Genomic DNA, 14,817 nt, shown 5'->3' with positions numbered 1-14,817 from the left:
CAAAAATAAAGTATTTATAAGTAACAGTCTTATCAAGAATTGCATTCGTAGTTAAAATCTTGGCGAGTTAACGTCTTATTTGTTCTATCAGAAATTAAAATCATTGTTAGTAATGTACGTGATCCACGATGCCTCCACTACCGTCTGATGCAAGTTTTATTTAAGAAAGCAATTAATTAAACTAATTTAATAAATAAATATTAATATTAAAACAAAATACACAAATAAACATACCATTTGTGAACGAAACGACGCGAACGTAATGTAAGCGACCCAACTAAAAATAAGGTTATGACACGTAAAAGAATATTGTGTAATTCTTTAATAAAATACTCATATTCTTTCACGTAGGAAAAATAAATACAATATATAACAAACATTTACAAAATTTTTAAAATAAATGTAACAATACATGTTATTAAGGAACTGACATGTTATCAACACAAGCTATCTCAAATTACTTCCGTTCTATACAGAGTAGAGGTACGAGCGGTATGACATTATTTACGTAAACTTTAACATTTGAACCACTTAAGGAGTTTCGGTTAACCGGTAACTAACCGGTTACGGCAACAGGTTAACCGGTTAATGATTTGTGTAACCGCTTGCATCCCTATATTTAATACATGATGTTCCGTGCATTTCTGTCGTTATGATGAATATTCAACCTTTGAGTAATTCAATTGCATTAATTTAATAGATGTCGTTTAATCCTTTTATATGAATTGCGATGCTAGATATTGGAGTTAAATGTTTATTTACTTTAGTGTATGCTGTGACAGTTTCTCTACGTTGTGTATTTACCGTCCAAGGCGATGACCCCAACACATATTGTACATCTGAGAAAATAATCTTGAAAACATCATGTAGAGGTTCTGGTCATACTTTTGTTCGTAGAATTGCGTTAAAGACACATGCCACAAGGTCGAAGGTCAAAACATGGTCATAAGCATACCGTGGATTTGTTTGTTAGTTTGTTTTTGTTTGTAAGGATTTTCCGCCGTGTTCAAAAATATTTCATTCCTATCACAGCGGTCTGTTAAACTGTTTACACGTGTCCTGTGTAAGTTGGTTTATTACTTCCAAGTGCAAATACTTACGCCAGAAATTGAACACTGCCCTACATAAATCACAGGTCAGGGAAGAATGGACGTACAAATAATGTCAATGACAATCACAACACACCGGGACGGGAATCGAGCCCACGATCCTCAAATGTTTAGTCAAGCCTTTAATCATGATGGTCAAACCATATGGCTTTCTCGGTAGCGGGTTCGTTGCTTTTTAACAGTTTTGACTTATCAAGTAGGTTCTTAGATATCACATTATCAACCTTAAATTTTCTATTTATACAACCACCAATCTTTGGTTCTTCAACCTTACATTCTCTTTATATACATCAAGCAGTCGTGGTTTTATAGATATCGTAATATCAATCTTACATTCTCTATTTATACATCCAGTAAATGTGTGTTCCTAGATATCGAAATATCAGCCGTACATTATTTATTTATACATCCATAAATCGTGGGTTCTTAGATATCCCACTATCAACATTACATTCTGTAGTCATACATTCAGCAACCTTACATCCTCAATTTATACATCCAGCAATCGTGGGTTCTTAGATATTAAATAATGTAGGAGCGATTGTCCGGTTGGCCAAATAATATAGGAGCGACTGTCCGCCCTGTAAAAACATTGTAGGAGCGCCTGTCTGCCCTGTCAAATTAAGCGTAGGAGGGATTGTTCGTAGGAGCGATTGTCCGAGATTCATCGCAATATCAACCTTGCATTCTCTATTTATACATCCAGCAATCGTGGTTTCTTAGATATCGTAGTATCAACCTAACATTCACTATCTATACATGCAGCAATCGTGGTTTCTTAGATATCGTAGTATCAACCGTACATCCTCTATTTGTACATGCAGAAGTATTAATAGAAAATGTATGGTTGTCACCTTTTCATTTCATATCATATTTTATCAGACAAACAAGCAGACAAAATAGTACCGGTTTTCAGGCAATTGGACAAAGCGACGGCTATATTCCATTACCACTAGCACAAACATATGTATCCACCATCAAGTTGATAGTTTTTATTTATTTATGTACGCCACTACGGTACTGAACAAGTAAAACTAAACCAATCTCTCAGACATATTTACAACTTATAACATATTCAACTAAAAATCTCATTGCTAAAAAAGGGGCCAACAATAGATACAATAAGTTGGTATAATCAACATCAATGTATGATCATAGATAAATATCTTGATTTTACCAAATCAACATAAAAACCAACAAAATTGTGTCTTATTTATAAGTACATGCATTCAATATATCATTGTTGCATTGAATAAATTAATTAGCATGTGTTTACCCAATATACATGACTGTGCTCTGTGACAAAGGGGTTAAATGCATGTGTGTAAAGTGATGTCCAAGTCTTTTAGTCTGCACAGGCTAATCAGGGAAGGAACTTTCTGCTTTTATATTTTTCGTTTAAAGAAAGTTTCTCCTTATCAATAATCAAGTTTAGTCGGGAAGTGTCGTCCCTGATTAGCCTGTGCAGACTGCACAGGCTAATCTGGGACGTTAATTTACGCACATGCATTAAACCCACTTTACAGAGCACGGCCTAATTATTAATGAACAGTACAAATCAGTTAACATTCTAAAGCTGAATGTGAGACAGTGTGAATTGTACTGGTTTTAATGTTGGTGTATCAGTGACACACGATGGCTGCATAGTACAGATCCCATTTGAAACAAAGTGTTTCTGCGGTAAAAACTTTTCAGATCTACTGTTACATTAACCAAACAACTGAAAGAGTTTCATTAACTTCTCTGTTTAGCACACTCTGTCCTGTTTATGAAGTTTTCTGAACTGTGTTTCCATTACAACTTGAATTGTTTCTTGTTTCATGTTGTATCAAAGGTTTCAATCACCACCCTGAGTGTTTTGTACTGTATATCCAAGACTACTCTTCTAATTTATGTGAACATATCACAGGTTGTGTTTTAGGAAGTTAAGCACCAGGACGCGGTAGTGTTCAGACGCCTCATGACTTCTGATGCCATGTCTCTCATTGGGATACAACTGAAATATACAATGTGCCTAGCGCTGGGAAAGCCTCACTTAATGTATGCGGGTAAAGTGTTGTCCCAGATTAGCCTGTTCAGTATGCACAGGCTAATCAGGTAAGACACTATCCACTATCCACATAGACTGTATTTTTGTTTTGAATAGAGTCATTTATCAAAAAAATCCATAACAGCTGAAATTATTGTTCCAGATAAGCTTTTGTGTACTGCACAGGTTATTCTTGGGAATACTTTACGGATGTGTATTAAGCTCTGTTTGAACAGATTGCGGCACACATATTTGACTGACATGAAATGAAGTTGGTTAAATACATTTTGACCTGTTTTTGCAAAAAAATGGCATAATATATACGGACAGTGCCATTGAAAACATAACAAAATCATGACTTTCTTGGTTCCTACAACTCAAGTCTAAACTTATAATCAACATTGATGTTGTCTCACACCTATAAATCTTTCTCATTTGTTTTTATGACAACCAACTGTTCATAAATGTATAAATTGAATTGTGTTTTTTAAACTATTATCGGAGATAACAAACTTAAAAGACTAATGTTTATAAAGAGCAAAGTAACACAACAAACATAAAATAATGCTACGGAGTTGTTAATGAGAAATTAATAGTTTAACATGAGAAAAATATAAAGCTTTTGTACCACTTAACGACATAATACTTCAGAATGCTTCTGTTGTAACTCTTTAATTTCTGACCACTAAACTTGTTGAGTGCTTACAAAACATAACAGTGCTTGTGAGCTATATGACAACTTAAGACTGTACTTGTGAGCTACATGACCACTTATGACTGTTCTTGTGAGCTACATGTATATGACAACTAGCCCGAGCAATACACCTAAAGACCATTTTTACTCCTTCATGACAACTGGCCCCCGTCACTCACCTGTAGAGTGTGTGGTTTGCAGGCCTTCACGAGAGCGTTCACCAGTTTGCTCGTGTGTAAGAAGTGGACATTCTCACCCATCAAACCATGATTGATCAATAGACGATTCTCTCTGAAAACATGAACGATCGGTAGAAGATTCTCACTGAAAACATGAACGAGAAGTAGACGATTCTCACTGAAAACATGAATGATCAGTAGACGATTCTCACTGAAAACATGAATTATCAGCAGACAATTCTCTTTGAAAACATGAACGAGCAGTAAACGATTCTCACTAAAAACATGAACGTGCAGTAGACGATTCCCCCTGAAAACATGAATGATCAGTAGATGAGTCTCACTAAAAACATGAATTATCAGCAGACAGTTCTCACTGAAAACATGAACGATCAGTAGACGATTCTCACTGAAAACATGAATGATCAGTATACGATTCTCACTGAAAACATAAATGATCAGTAGACGATTCTCACTGAAAAAACATGAATTATCAGCAGACAATTCTCACTGGAAACATAAACGATCAGTAGACGATTCTCACTGAAAATATTAACAATTAGTATATGATTCATACTGAAAACATGAATGATCAGTAGATGATTCTCGCTGAAAACATGAATGATCAGTAGACAGTTTTCACTTCAAAAACATAAACGATCAGTATACGATTCTCGCTGAAAACATGAACCATCAGTAGACGATTCTCGCTGAAAACATGACGATAGTAGACAGTTCTCACTGAAAATATGAACGATCCGTAGACAGTTCTCACTGAAAACATGAACAATCAGTAGACGGTTCTCACGGAAAATATGAACGCTCAGTAGACGGTTCTCAGTGAAAACATGAACGATCAGTAGACGGTTCTCACTGAAAGTATGAACGATCAGTAGACGATTCTCACTGAAAACATGCACTAGTATGTTATCAAAGATACATAAGATGGCAAATGGGATGCAGTTGGATTTCTATTTTATGAAATAATGTCAGAAATTGAGTCCCTTAGTACAAGATATAGAGAATAATAGGCTATCGTTGTGTAATACATCAGGTGGGGCTTAGAATTAATTCTTATCCTATTATATCACACAAGAAAAGGGAAGTAACCTGCTTTCCTGTTTATCATACCTCTATTCATAAAATTATGAAGAAATAATAAAATATGATCGCTACGACTCTGCAGTTTTGGCAGTCATGACTATGTTTCATGACGTTTGAGTATAAAATATACTACATCTTAGAATGAAATTGTTTCCCTTGTTGAAACCAATTTATTTCCACCAAAACACAAAGACTGTATAGTTGATTTCAAGTAAAGTACCTCAACACATTGACAGATATAACCCACTACTGACCTGATATACAAAATTATAACAGACACCTTTGTATCAGGCCGGTATCAACAAAGAGGTGTGATGTATAGAGAATAACAGGTTACTGCCTGATCTTTTTGTTATATATCTTCCAAGGTTTAGAATAATATAATGGCGAGGCTTGCCGAGCCTGACATATTTCAAAAAGATCAGGCAGTTACCTTTTTTCTGTTTATCATATCTCAGCGTCCCAAATTATGAAGAAATAATGAAACAAGAGATGTGTTTGTTAGAAACACAATGCCCCCTATTGCACCACTTTGAAATAAAATTTCAATATATAATTTGGCAGGTTAAGAAATTATCTCCCTTTTAAAGCTTAGTACTTCCCTTGGATTGAATTTGTTGACTTTTGACCTTGAAGGAAGACCTTGACCTTTCATCACTCAAAATGTGCAGCTTCATGAGATACACATGCATGCCAAATATCAAGTTGCTATCTTCAATATTGCTAAAGTAATGGCCAATGTTAAAGTTTTCGGACGGAAGGACGGACGGACAGACTGATGGACAGTTCAACTGCTTTATGCCACTCTACGGGGGGGGGGGGATTGAAGATTGCTAAAAAAACTGCAGTTTTAGCGGGAAAGAATGTGACTTTTGTCGTTTGACATGTTAATAATGACGTCAGGAGCGCGCGCTTAATATTTGTAAAAAATGTTTTTTTGCTGTTTGTGTTGCATTTTGTGTTTAAAATATATTACATCTTGGTATCAAATTGCTATGTTGAATCTGATTCGATTTTACTACAAATCATTACTTTATTCTTCATTCCGAGTAATATGACCATCCTCCGCACTTTACTGGTAAAGAAACGGACAAACATCCTACAACCTTATCAAGAGTTTACACTTATGTAATAATTTTGTCATTCTTCTACCGGCTCATAAGTCGGGAGGTATAACAAGAGCTGTCAGAGAACAGCGTGCTCGACTATTCGAGTGCTTGACGGTATAACGAAAGCCATCATAGGGAAATTGTTCATATTCAATAAGGTCAATGTAATATAGTCATATTCTAAGTGGAAGAGGCCCATAATTGAAACATATTGATCGCTTATAAGCGATTCTGAGTTCAGGTATATTTTCCACAATCTCCTGAACATTTGGAATGCCATAAATCAAACTAATAAGATTTTATTTCAAGTTTGATAGCAATAGCTTAGTTGGGATGGTTGGACAATCCTTTAAAAATAAAGTAAATAAATATTTGATATATAATAGTCGAGCTTAACAGATACAAATGTCTTCCATTTTCATAATGTTCACTTCTTAATTTGGGTCGAATTGTCATGAAAACGCAAACATATTTCTGTGTGTGTGCAGTTTTTATGTCCATCTTAATCAAAGCAGTACATACTCTTCCGGTGAGCTGTCCAAACATATGAGCACGTTGCCAAGGTGATACCCGTACAGGTTGTTAGTGGGCAGGTCCATGTACCGCTCCGTGTACCCAGTGTCGTACAGGTGCCAGTCTACAACCGGGGCGCCCGCTATAGACACCTGTGGCATACAAACATCAAATTGAACAGCCGATTGGTCTTATATGTATATAATATAGCGTCACTCTAATAAAAAAGGGCTCAATGCATGTGTGTAAAGTGTCGTCCCAGATTAGCCTATGCAGTCCGCCTAAATTGGATTTTCGCTAAGAAGAGACTTCCTTTAAAACAAAAAAATATACAAGCAGAAATTGTCCTTGATAAGCCTGTGTGGACTGTACAGGCTATGCTAAGACGACAATTTACTCACATGTATTAAGCCACATTTTCCCAGAATGAGGCTCATATGTATATAATTATTCAGTATTCAAATATGCTTCATAAACAGAGAAACAACTCAATCATAATACTTATAATAAAGCAATGGCTACCACTATTTTCAAGAATTTCCAATCTCAGGCAAGATGACATGAAACAAAAATATTATTATAAACATAAAGAATTATCACAACATAAAGTGATTATAAAGTGATGTTCTTAGTGATGTATTTAGTGATGTTATGAAGTGATACATAGAGTGATCATCAAGTGATGTATAAAGTGTTACATAAAGTGATCATTAAGTAATGTATAAAGTGATACATAGAGTGATCATCAAGTAATGTATAAAGTGATACATAAAGTGATCTATAAATTGTTGTATGAAGTTATGCATAAAGTGGTGTATAAAAAAAGGTATCAAATGATGTATACTGACGCAAAAAAGTTTAGCTACATGTGTTCACATGCATATGAATATTGGCACATTAAAATTGTTTCCAATTTATTTTTTAATATTGAAAGATTAACCATAAAGCCACATTTCTGTATCAAAACAATTCATTTCGTCAAGTTCATCTGGTCGAAAATGTTACGTGAATTTCGGCATATCATAATCCAATGTCACATACTGTCAATATCTTTTATGGCCTCCCGCTTTAGCAATAACTGCCATGCATCTTCGTCTTATGCTGCCAATAAGGTCACGTATGACTCCTAGAGGGATCCCAGCCCACCCTCTCTGAAGGGCTAGCTCAAGGTCGTTAACGTTGTCGACGTCATGACATTTATTTACTCTTCGGCCTAACACGTCTAACATGTGTTCAATTGGAGAAAGATCTGGAGGTTGGCAGGCCAATCCAGTGTTACAATATGGTTTTGTTGTAATACAGTCCGTGTATGACGTGCAGTGTGAGGACGGGCATTATCCTGTTGAAATATGCGGGCGTGTCCTTGGCGTATGAAAGGTACGACAACAGGTCTGATGATCTCGTCGCAATATCGAACGGATGTGAGTGTCCAGGGGACGAGAACAAGATCTGTTCTTGGCTGGTGACTGATGCCACCCCACATCATAACACTGCCACCTCCGTATATGTCGTGCTCCTTATAGGCGTCATAAATCTGTTCGCCACGACCCGCCAAACCCTCACTCTTCCATTGGCAAAATCAACGGTGAATCTCGATTCGTCCGTGAATAAAACATCGTTCAAGTTGGCACGTGTCCATCGCTGATGAAGTATCGTCCAGTTGAGCCTTTCCTGGCGGTGGCGTTGTGACAACGTAGGGTCTGTAGGCACGTAATCCTGACGCTCGCAATCGGTTGTGCACAGTCCTATTGCAAACAAGCGTCCCTGTAGTGTTGTACAGCCTAGCGGCAATCTTACCACTCGTCCAAAATCGATGACGCCTCGATGACGTCATGATGTAATTGTTTTCACGTTGGGTGGTCTTTTTAGGCCTACCGGAGCGAGGTCGGTCTTTAGCGCTTCCAGTTTGCTGATACCGTGTCCTTAGGCGACTAACAGTACATTTATGGACACCAAAGTGATTGGCGACGTTATTTACGGGCATGCCAGCAACAAGCATTCCAAGCGCTTGTTGACGTCTTTCCAAGGTCAGTCCTGGAACATGTCCCATTTGGAATATCGAATTATTTTTTTTTCCGGCATTCTTTATGTCACTCCTCTACCAATCTACACATTCAAATCGTTTTTGTTTCTATAAAGCATAAATTGCTGTGCACGTGCACGTCGTGGTTTTGTGTTTTTCCGCCCGTATGCTTTCAAGGAACAGTATTACACACGAAAACATATTTAACCGATTTAAGGATCAACACCTTAACGAAAAGATAAACAAAGCCCAAGGTTTTTTGATATTTCTTATACCGTAACATTAACCATGTAGCTAAACTTTTTTCCGTCAGTATATAAAGTGATTCACAAAGTGATGTATTAAGGTTTGTACACAGGGATTTTAGAGTGTTATACAAATTGCCGTATATAGAGATGTATTCAATGATAAATAAAGGGATGTATAAACTGATATGCAGTTATATAGAAATTGATGCATTCGTATTCAATGATTTATAAAGTGATGTATGAAGAGGTGACATTGATTTAGGGTACTCACCTTGAATATATCAGGCCTCTGAGCCAGGCCCATTAAGGAGAGGTAGCCACCTAGAAGGAATGTAAGCAACACTTTTATTGTGTAAGGCAATGACTGATATAAGAAGATATCATCTTCGTTTATTGGCCAACTAAAATTCTGCATTGACTAATAAGGGAAGACACTTTCTGCGTTTGTATAATTTTTTATTTAAAGGAAGTCGCTTCTAAACAACAAAAAACAGTGTTGGCAGAAAGTGTCGTCCCTTATAAGCCTCTGGGCAGGTTTAAATGGGCAGGAAAATTTCGCATATCCATTAAGCCCCATTGTCCCATAGCAAGACTCATATTGTAAAAAAAATCTGAAACAAGAATGTCCAAGTAAGTAAAGGAAGTCGCTTCTTAACAACAAAAATCAGCGTCGGCAGAAAGTGTCGTCCCTTATAAGCCTCTGGGCAGGTTTATATAGCAGACAATTTATGCACATGCATTAAGCCCCATTTTCCCATAGCAAGACTCATATTGAAAAAAATAATCGGAAACAAGACATTCCCAGTAAGTAAGATTTCAACACTAGAAAAGTACCAACATGAAGATAAGGTTGCTGTTTTGTAAAAAATTTCTGCAGATCACTGAATCAAACAAAACATTAAAGAAGTAAGACAAGAGAAGTTGTGTTTATTGCTAAGCTTTTGTCAAAATATTTGTGAAAACTGCCAACTTAGAATAAATGAACAATCCATTTAACAAAGTCCTGTACCATGTCTTTAATAACAACAGTAGAGTTCCTAAATCCAGACACTATCGAAATAGATGTAATTCTAAAAACGCAAACAATAAGATCACAGAGTAAATTAATTTTGTAGGAAGGGTTTATGGCCATTTGTGCCTTATAATTACATTTTCTTTGTATTGTTAATCCATATTGTATTAGTAACGCTTGCTTTACTTATGATACAGTTTTTATTTCAACCCCAAAACTTGGAAAATTCAAACAGGACTAAGCAGCTTAAACAAAACTCTATACATTCTGGTTCAATGTAACATATTTTAGAGGGGGGATTGTGCATCAATCAGTACCATGATTATTGATCATTCAAACATGTTTCGGGGGTATCCGGATGAAAGTATTAACTGTATAAAGACACTTCTGCCGAACATATTAATGTTTTTAATTTAACCAACGTACAATTCAAAATGACCAAATTCTGGTACTTAATGAGTTTGACCATTTTTTATTATTAAGTTTGCTTATAGCTTTTCAATAGTTGCATTTTGTACAAAGAAATAAAATATAAGTGCAATATATTCAAGCCAATGACATAGGGAAGTCCAGTAAAAGGAAACAAACATATTTTTAGTCCTATATATAGATGAAAACCAATCAAGTCAAGACATAAGAACAGCTCGTCAACATACCGTAAGACCATCTCGTGTATTGCTAACAGTGAGTCAATATAACGTAAGACCATTCGTGTATTGCTAACAGTGAGGCAACAAAACATAAAACCATCCGTGAATTGCTTACAGTGAGGCAACATACCATAAGACCATCCGTGTATTGCTATCCTATCTTCGTCTATAAAATCTACACGTGATGCCAGCCACTGTAAACCCTCCACTTGATCCTCTATCTCTGTAGTGCCCTGAAACAATTAACACACAGTGACCATGGTAACAAACATGGTGACCATGGCAACACAAAGTAATCATGATCTTGATTATGCAACCTCAAGTTGACTTCAGTCTGTATTATATGCAAGCCATTTAGCTGAGTTTCTGTAGTACTATGAGGTCAGACACCAGACTGGGGCTAGGATTCATAATGATCATACTTAAATCTTAACTTAAGATGAACTTCAGTCTTAATAAGCCATGAGAAATTGTTGGCCTTTCATCTGTATTTTATCTATGTTAGGCATTGAAATCCAACAAACAGTTACAGGCTGGTAGTCGTTAGGCTTCTAAATTGCAGATGCACTTAAGTATACGCACGACACAAGCTGCTCTACAAATCCCAAGACTCTAACTGAAATTTGTAATCTCTAAGCCCAACACTCCAGCTGCACTTCGTTATCTCAAAGTCCAAGACTCCAGCTAAACTTCATTATCTCAAAGTCCAAGACTCTTACTGCCCTTTGTTAGATCAGTCCCACACTCCAGCTGAACTTCGTTATCTCAAAGTACACGACTCCAGCTGAACTTCATTATCTCAAAGTCCAAGACTGCAGCTGCACTTCACTATCTCAGTCCAAGACTCCAGCTGAACTTCATAATCTAAGAGTCTACGACTCCAGATGCACTTCGTTATCTCAAAGTCCAAGACTCCAGCTGAACTTCATTATCTCAAAGTCCAAGACTCCAGCTGAACTTCATTATCTCAAAGTCCAAGACTCCAACTGCACTTCATTATCTCAGTCTAAGACTCCAGCTGAACTTCATTATCTAAGAGTCTAAGACTCCAGCTGAACTTCATAATCTCAAAGTCTAAGACTCCAACTGCACTTCATTATCTCAGTCCTAGACTCCAGGTGAACTTCATTATCTAAGAGTCTAAGACTCCAACTGAACTTCATTATCTCAAAGTGCAAGATGTTAGCAAAAATGTGTTATCTTAATAGTCTATCACTTGAGTGGAACTTAATTATTACAAAATCCAAAACTCCAGCGTAACTATCTCAAAATCCACGTCCCCAGCTTCATGTTGTTGTCTCACTGAACAAATGATTTTGAGACATCCATAGTTAGACATATCAAAATCTACACTTTTACACTTTTCAAGAGTAATTTGATTACTATACTTATCATTATATAAAATAGCAATCATGTATACTTACAGTGGGCAAAAACCAATGAATAATTATATTCAATTAAAACCACATCAACATAAATGACAATGCAAGTTAAAACTTCGAGGCAAACATATTTATTATATCTAAATGTGGGAAGATGGGGGACTTATGTTCACTTTGACAAATCCGGTACCATGCCCTTGTTAACCAGAGACTCTGAAAATAACTACAAATACAGTAACATAATTTATATTCCTTTGCATGAAATTTTGAGATTTTTTTTTTAAATTGACTTTTTGGTGCACACATACATTTGCGTATTTTTTATGTTGAGAAAAAACAACAACAAAATGCGTATAAGTTATTTTCCAATGTGTTTGTGTTAAATTCATGTGTTGTGTTTAATTCATGTGATTATTTTAAATTCATGTGATTGCATATATGGTATTTTCCAATGTGATTGTGTTAACCTAATGTGTTGTGTTTCATGTGATTGTGTTTAATTCATTTGATTGTGTGAAATTCATGTGATTGTGTTTAATTTATGTGATTGTGTTAAATTCATGTGATTTGGTTAAATTCATTGATTGGTCAACCCACCAAACCAACAAAAATGTATGTCCCAAGAATAATGAGTTTCCAGTACCTCTAATCGAATTGGTAACATACCAGCCTGTTTTTAATATGGCTTTCAAACGTGATCCCTCGACTACACGACCCTCTTCCATCAATAATGACAACAGCAAAACCTTCCGCAGCCAGTGTGTGCAGTCGTACATGCCTGAAATAGAAAATTTTTTGAACTTTGCTCTTGTAAAATGGGCTGAATGCTTATGAATAAAGTGTCCTGCTAGATTAGCCTGTGCAGTTACAGGGAAAACAAAATGGAGCGCATAGCTATTATTTTATTACACGGCTTATACTATACAAGTACAACTGTTTCTTTACTTCAGTCCCTTGTTTTCATATTAAATACTATACAAGTCAATCTGTTTCCTCGCTTAAGCACCTTTGTTTCATATAAAATAATGTACAAGTCAAACTGTTTCCTTACTTTAGCCTCTTGTTTTCATATTAAATACTATACCAGTCAAACTGTTTCCTTATTTAGGCCCCTTTGTTTCATATTAAATACTATACAAGTCAAACTGTTTCCTTACTAAAGACCCTTGTTAACATATTAAATACTGCACAAGGCAAACTGTTTTGTAACCCTTGTTTTCATATTAAATCATGTACAAGTCAAACTGTTTCCTTACTTTAGACCCTTGTTTTCATATTGAATACTGTACAAGTCAAACAGTTTCCTTACTTTAGACCCTTGTTTTCAAGTGTAAAAGCTTCTACTAATTAAAATGCTTTGTATGCCGAAGTAGGGAGATACCCGATCTATATATGTCGATATTTGCGAGTAGTTTAATATTTCTTAAAATTGTTCAACGAAAAATGTTCTAACTGTATTTTAAGTAATATTATTCATAAACAATTTAAAGAAGCATGTGATAATCCTGACTCCAAGTCATGGACATCAAACGTTCGGAAACTCTTGCAAGAGTCAGGTTTTAATGACGTATGGTTATATCCAGAATCTGTTAATGTTAACAGCTTTATTGTAATGTTTCGCAATAGATTAAAAGATTTGTTTATTTCAAAATGGCGAATTGATGTAAATGACTCTCCATCACTATATTTGTACAAAGAATTGAAACCCATTTTTGAAAGATCCATTTATTCAGACAAAATTGAAAATTCGAAATTTAGAAACATAATCGCAAAATTGAGATTGTCTTCCCATGTTCTATTTATAGAAACTGATAGGCACCAAAATATTCAAAGAAATGAAAGAACATGTACATTTTGTTCAATGAATGAAATTGAAGATGAGTACCATTTTGTTCTTATATGTCCTTTATATGATAATATTATGTATACCTGTTTTGTACAAAAGAAGACCAAGTATGTTTAAATTTGTACAATTGTTGAATGAGACTAGAACATCTGTATTGATACGTCTAGCTAATTTTTGTATAAAAGCATTTAAACTTAGAGCCGAAAATGTATAGTCTTATGAGAGAATAGTTTTTTCCCCAAAATTGTGATTTTGTAAATAATTTATAACTGCATAATGTCTTTATTTTTTTTTCTCAATCACTAACGGATCATAATCATTTACTTAACTTTGTTTAACAATTAAGAGACTTCTTATTCATATTGCATTCTCACAAAAATCATCTATGAGTAAAAATGCATAAACATTTGTTGTTAGTTTGACGCATGTGTATGTATATGTATTTATGATTGATTTATTGTTTTTGACGATGAGCTGTATATGCTTTAGTCGCAAATAAACTATCTGTTCTGTTTTGTTCTGATATTAAATAATATACAAGTCAAATTGTTTCCTCACTTGAGTGCATTGTTTTCATATTAAATACTGTACAAGTCAATCTCTTTCCTCACTAGAGTCCCTTGTTTGATATTAAATACTGTACAAGTCAAACAGTTTCCTTACTTTAGACCCTTGTTTTCATATTAAATACTATACAAGTCAAACTGTTTCCTCACTTGAGTCCCTTGTTTTCATATTAAATACGATATAAGTGAAACTGTTTCCTGATTTGAGCCCCTTGTTTTCATATTAAATACTGCACAAGGCACACTGTTTTCTTACCCTTGTTTTCATATTAAATACTGTACAAGTCAAACTGTTTCCTCACTAGAGTCCCTTGTTTTCATATTAAATACTATACAAGTCAAACTGTTTCCTT

At 35.3% G+C, this 14,817-nt stretch overlaps 1 protein-coding gene across 1 annotated transcript in view; it reads right to left on the bottom strand.

The window, feature by feature from the left end:
• Positions 1-2,086: 2,086 nt before the first annotated feature.
• LOC127870172 (dipeptidyl peptidase 9-like) overlaps positions 2,087-14,817 on the bottom strand; it is a 29,248-nt gene continuing 16,517 nt past the window's right edge. Inside the window, exons 14-19 of the mRNA XM_052412829.1 lie at positions 12,719-12,830; positions 10,801-10,903; positions 9,280-9,329; positions 6,747-6,889; positions 4,012-4,123; positions 2,087-3,105 (exon numbers count right to left, since the gene is read on the bottom strand). Coding sequence (XP_052268789.1) covers positions 3,013-3,105; positions 4,012-4,123; positions 6,747-6,889; positions 9,280-9,329; positions 10,801-10,903; positions 12,719-12,830 — 613 coding nt within the window. The 3' untranslated portion in view covers positions 2,087-3,012. The remainder of the gene's footprint in view (positions 3,106-4,011; positions 4,124-6,746; positions 6,890-9,279; positions 9,330-10,800; positions 10,904-12,718; positions 12,831-14,817) is intronic.

The sequence above is a fragment of the Dreissena polymorpha genome, chromosome 2 (genome assembly GCF_020536995.1).
Source record: "Dreissena polymorpha isolate Duluth1 chromosome 2, UMN_Dpol_1.0, whole genome shotgun sequence".
Classification (NCBI taxonomy): Eukaryota; Metazoa; Mollusca; class Bivalvia; order Myida; family Dreissenidae; genus Dreissena; species Dreissena polymorpha.
Note: the sequence above shows the minus strand (reverse complement) of the source record. Positions and strands in the feature narration are given on the sequence as shown.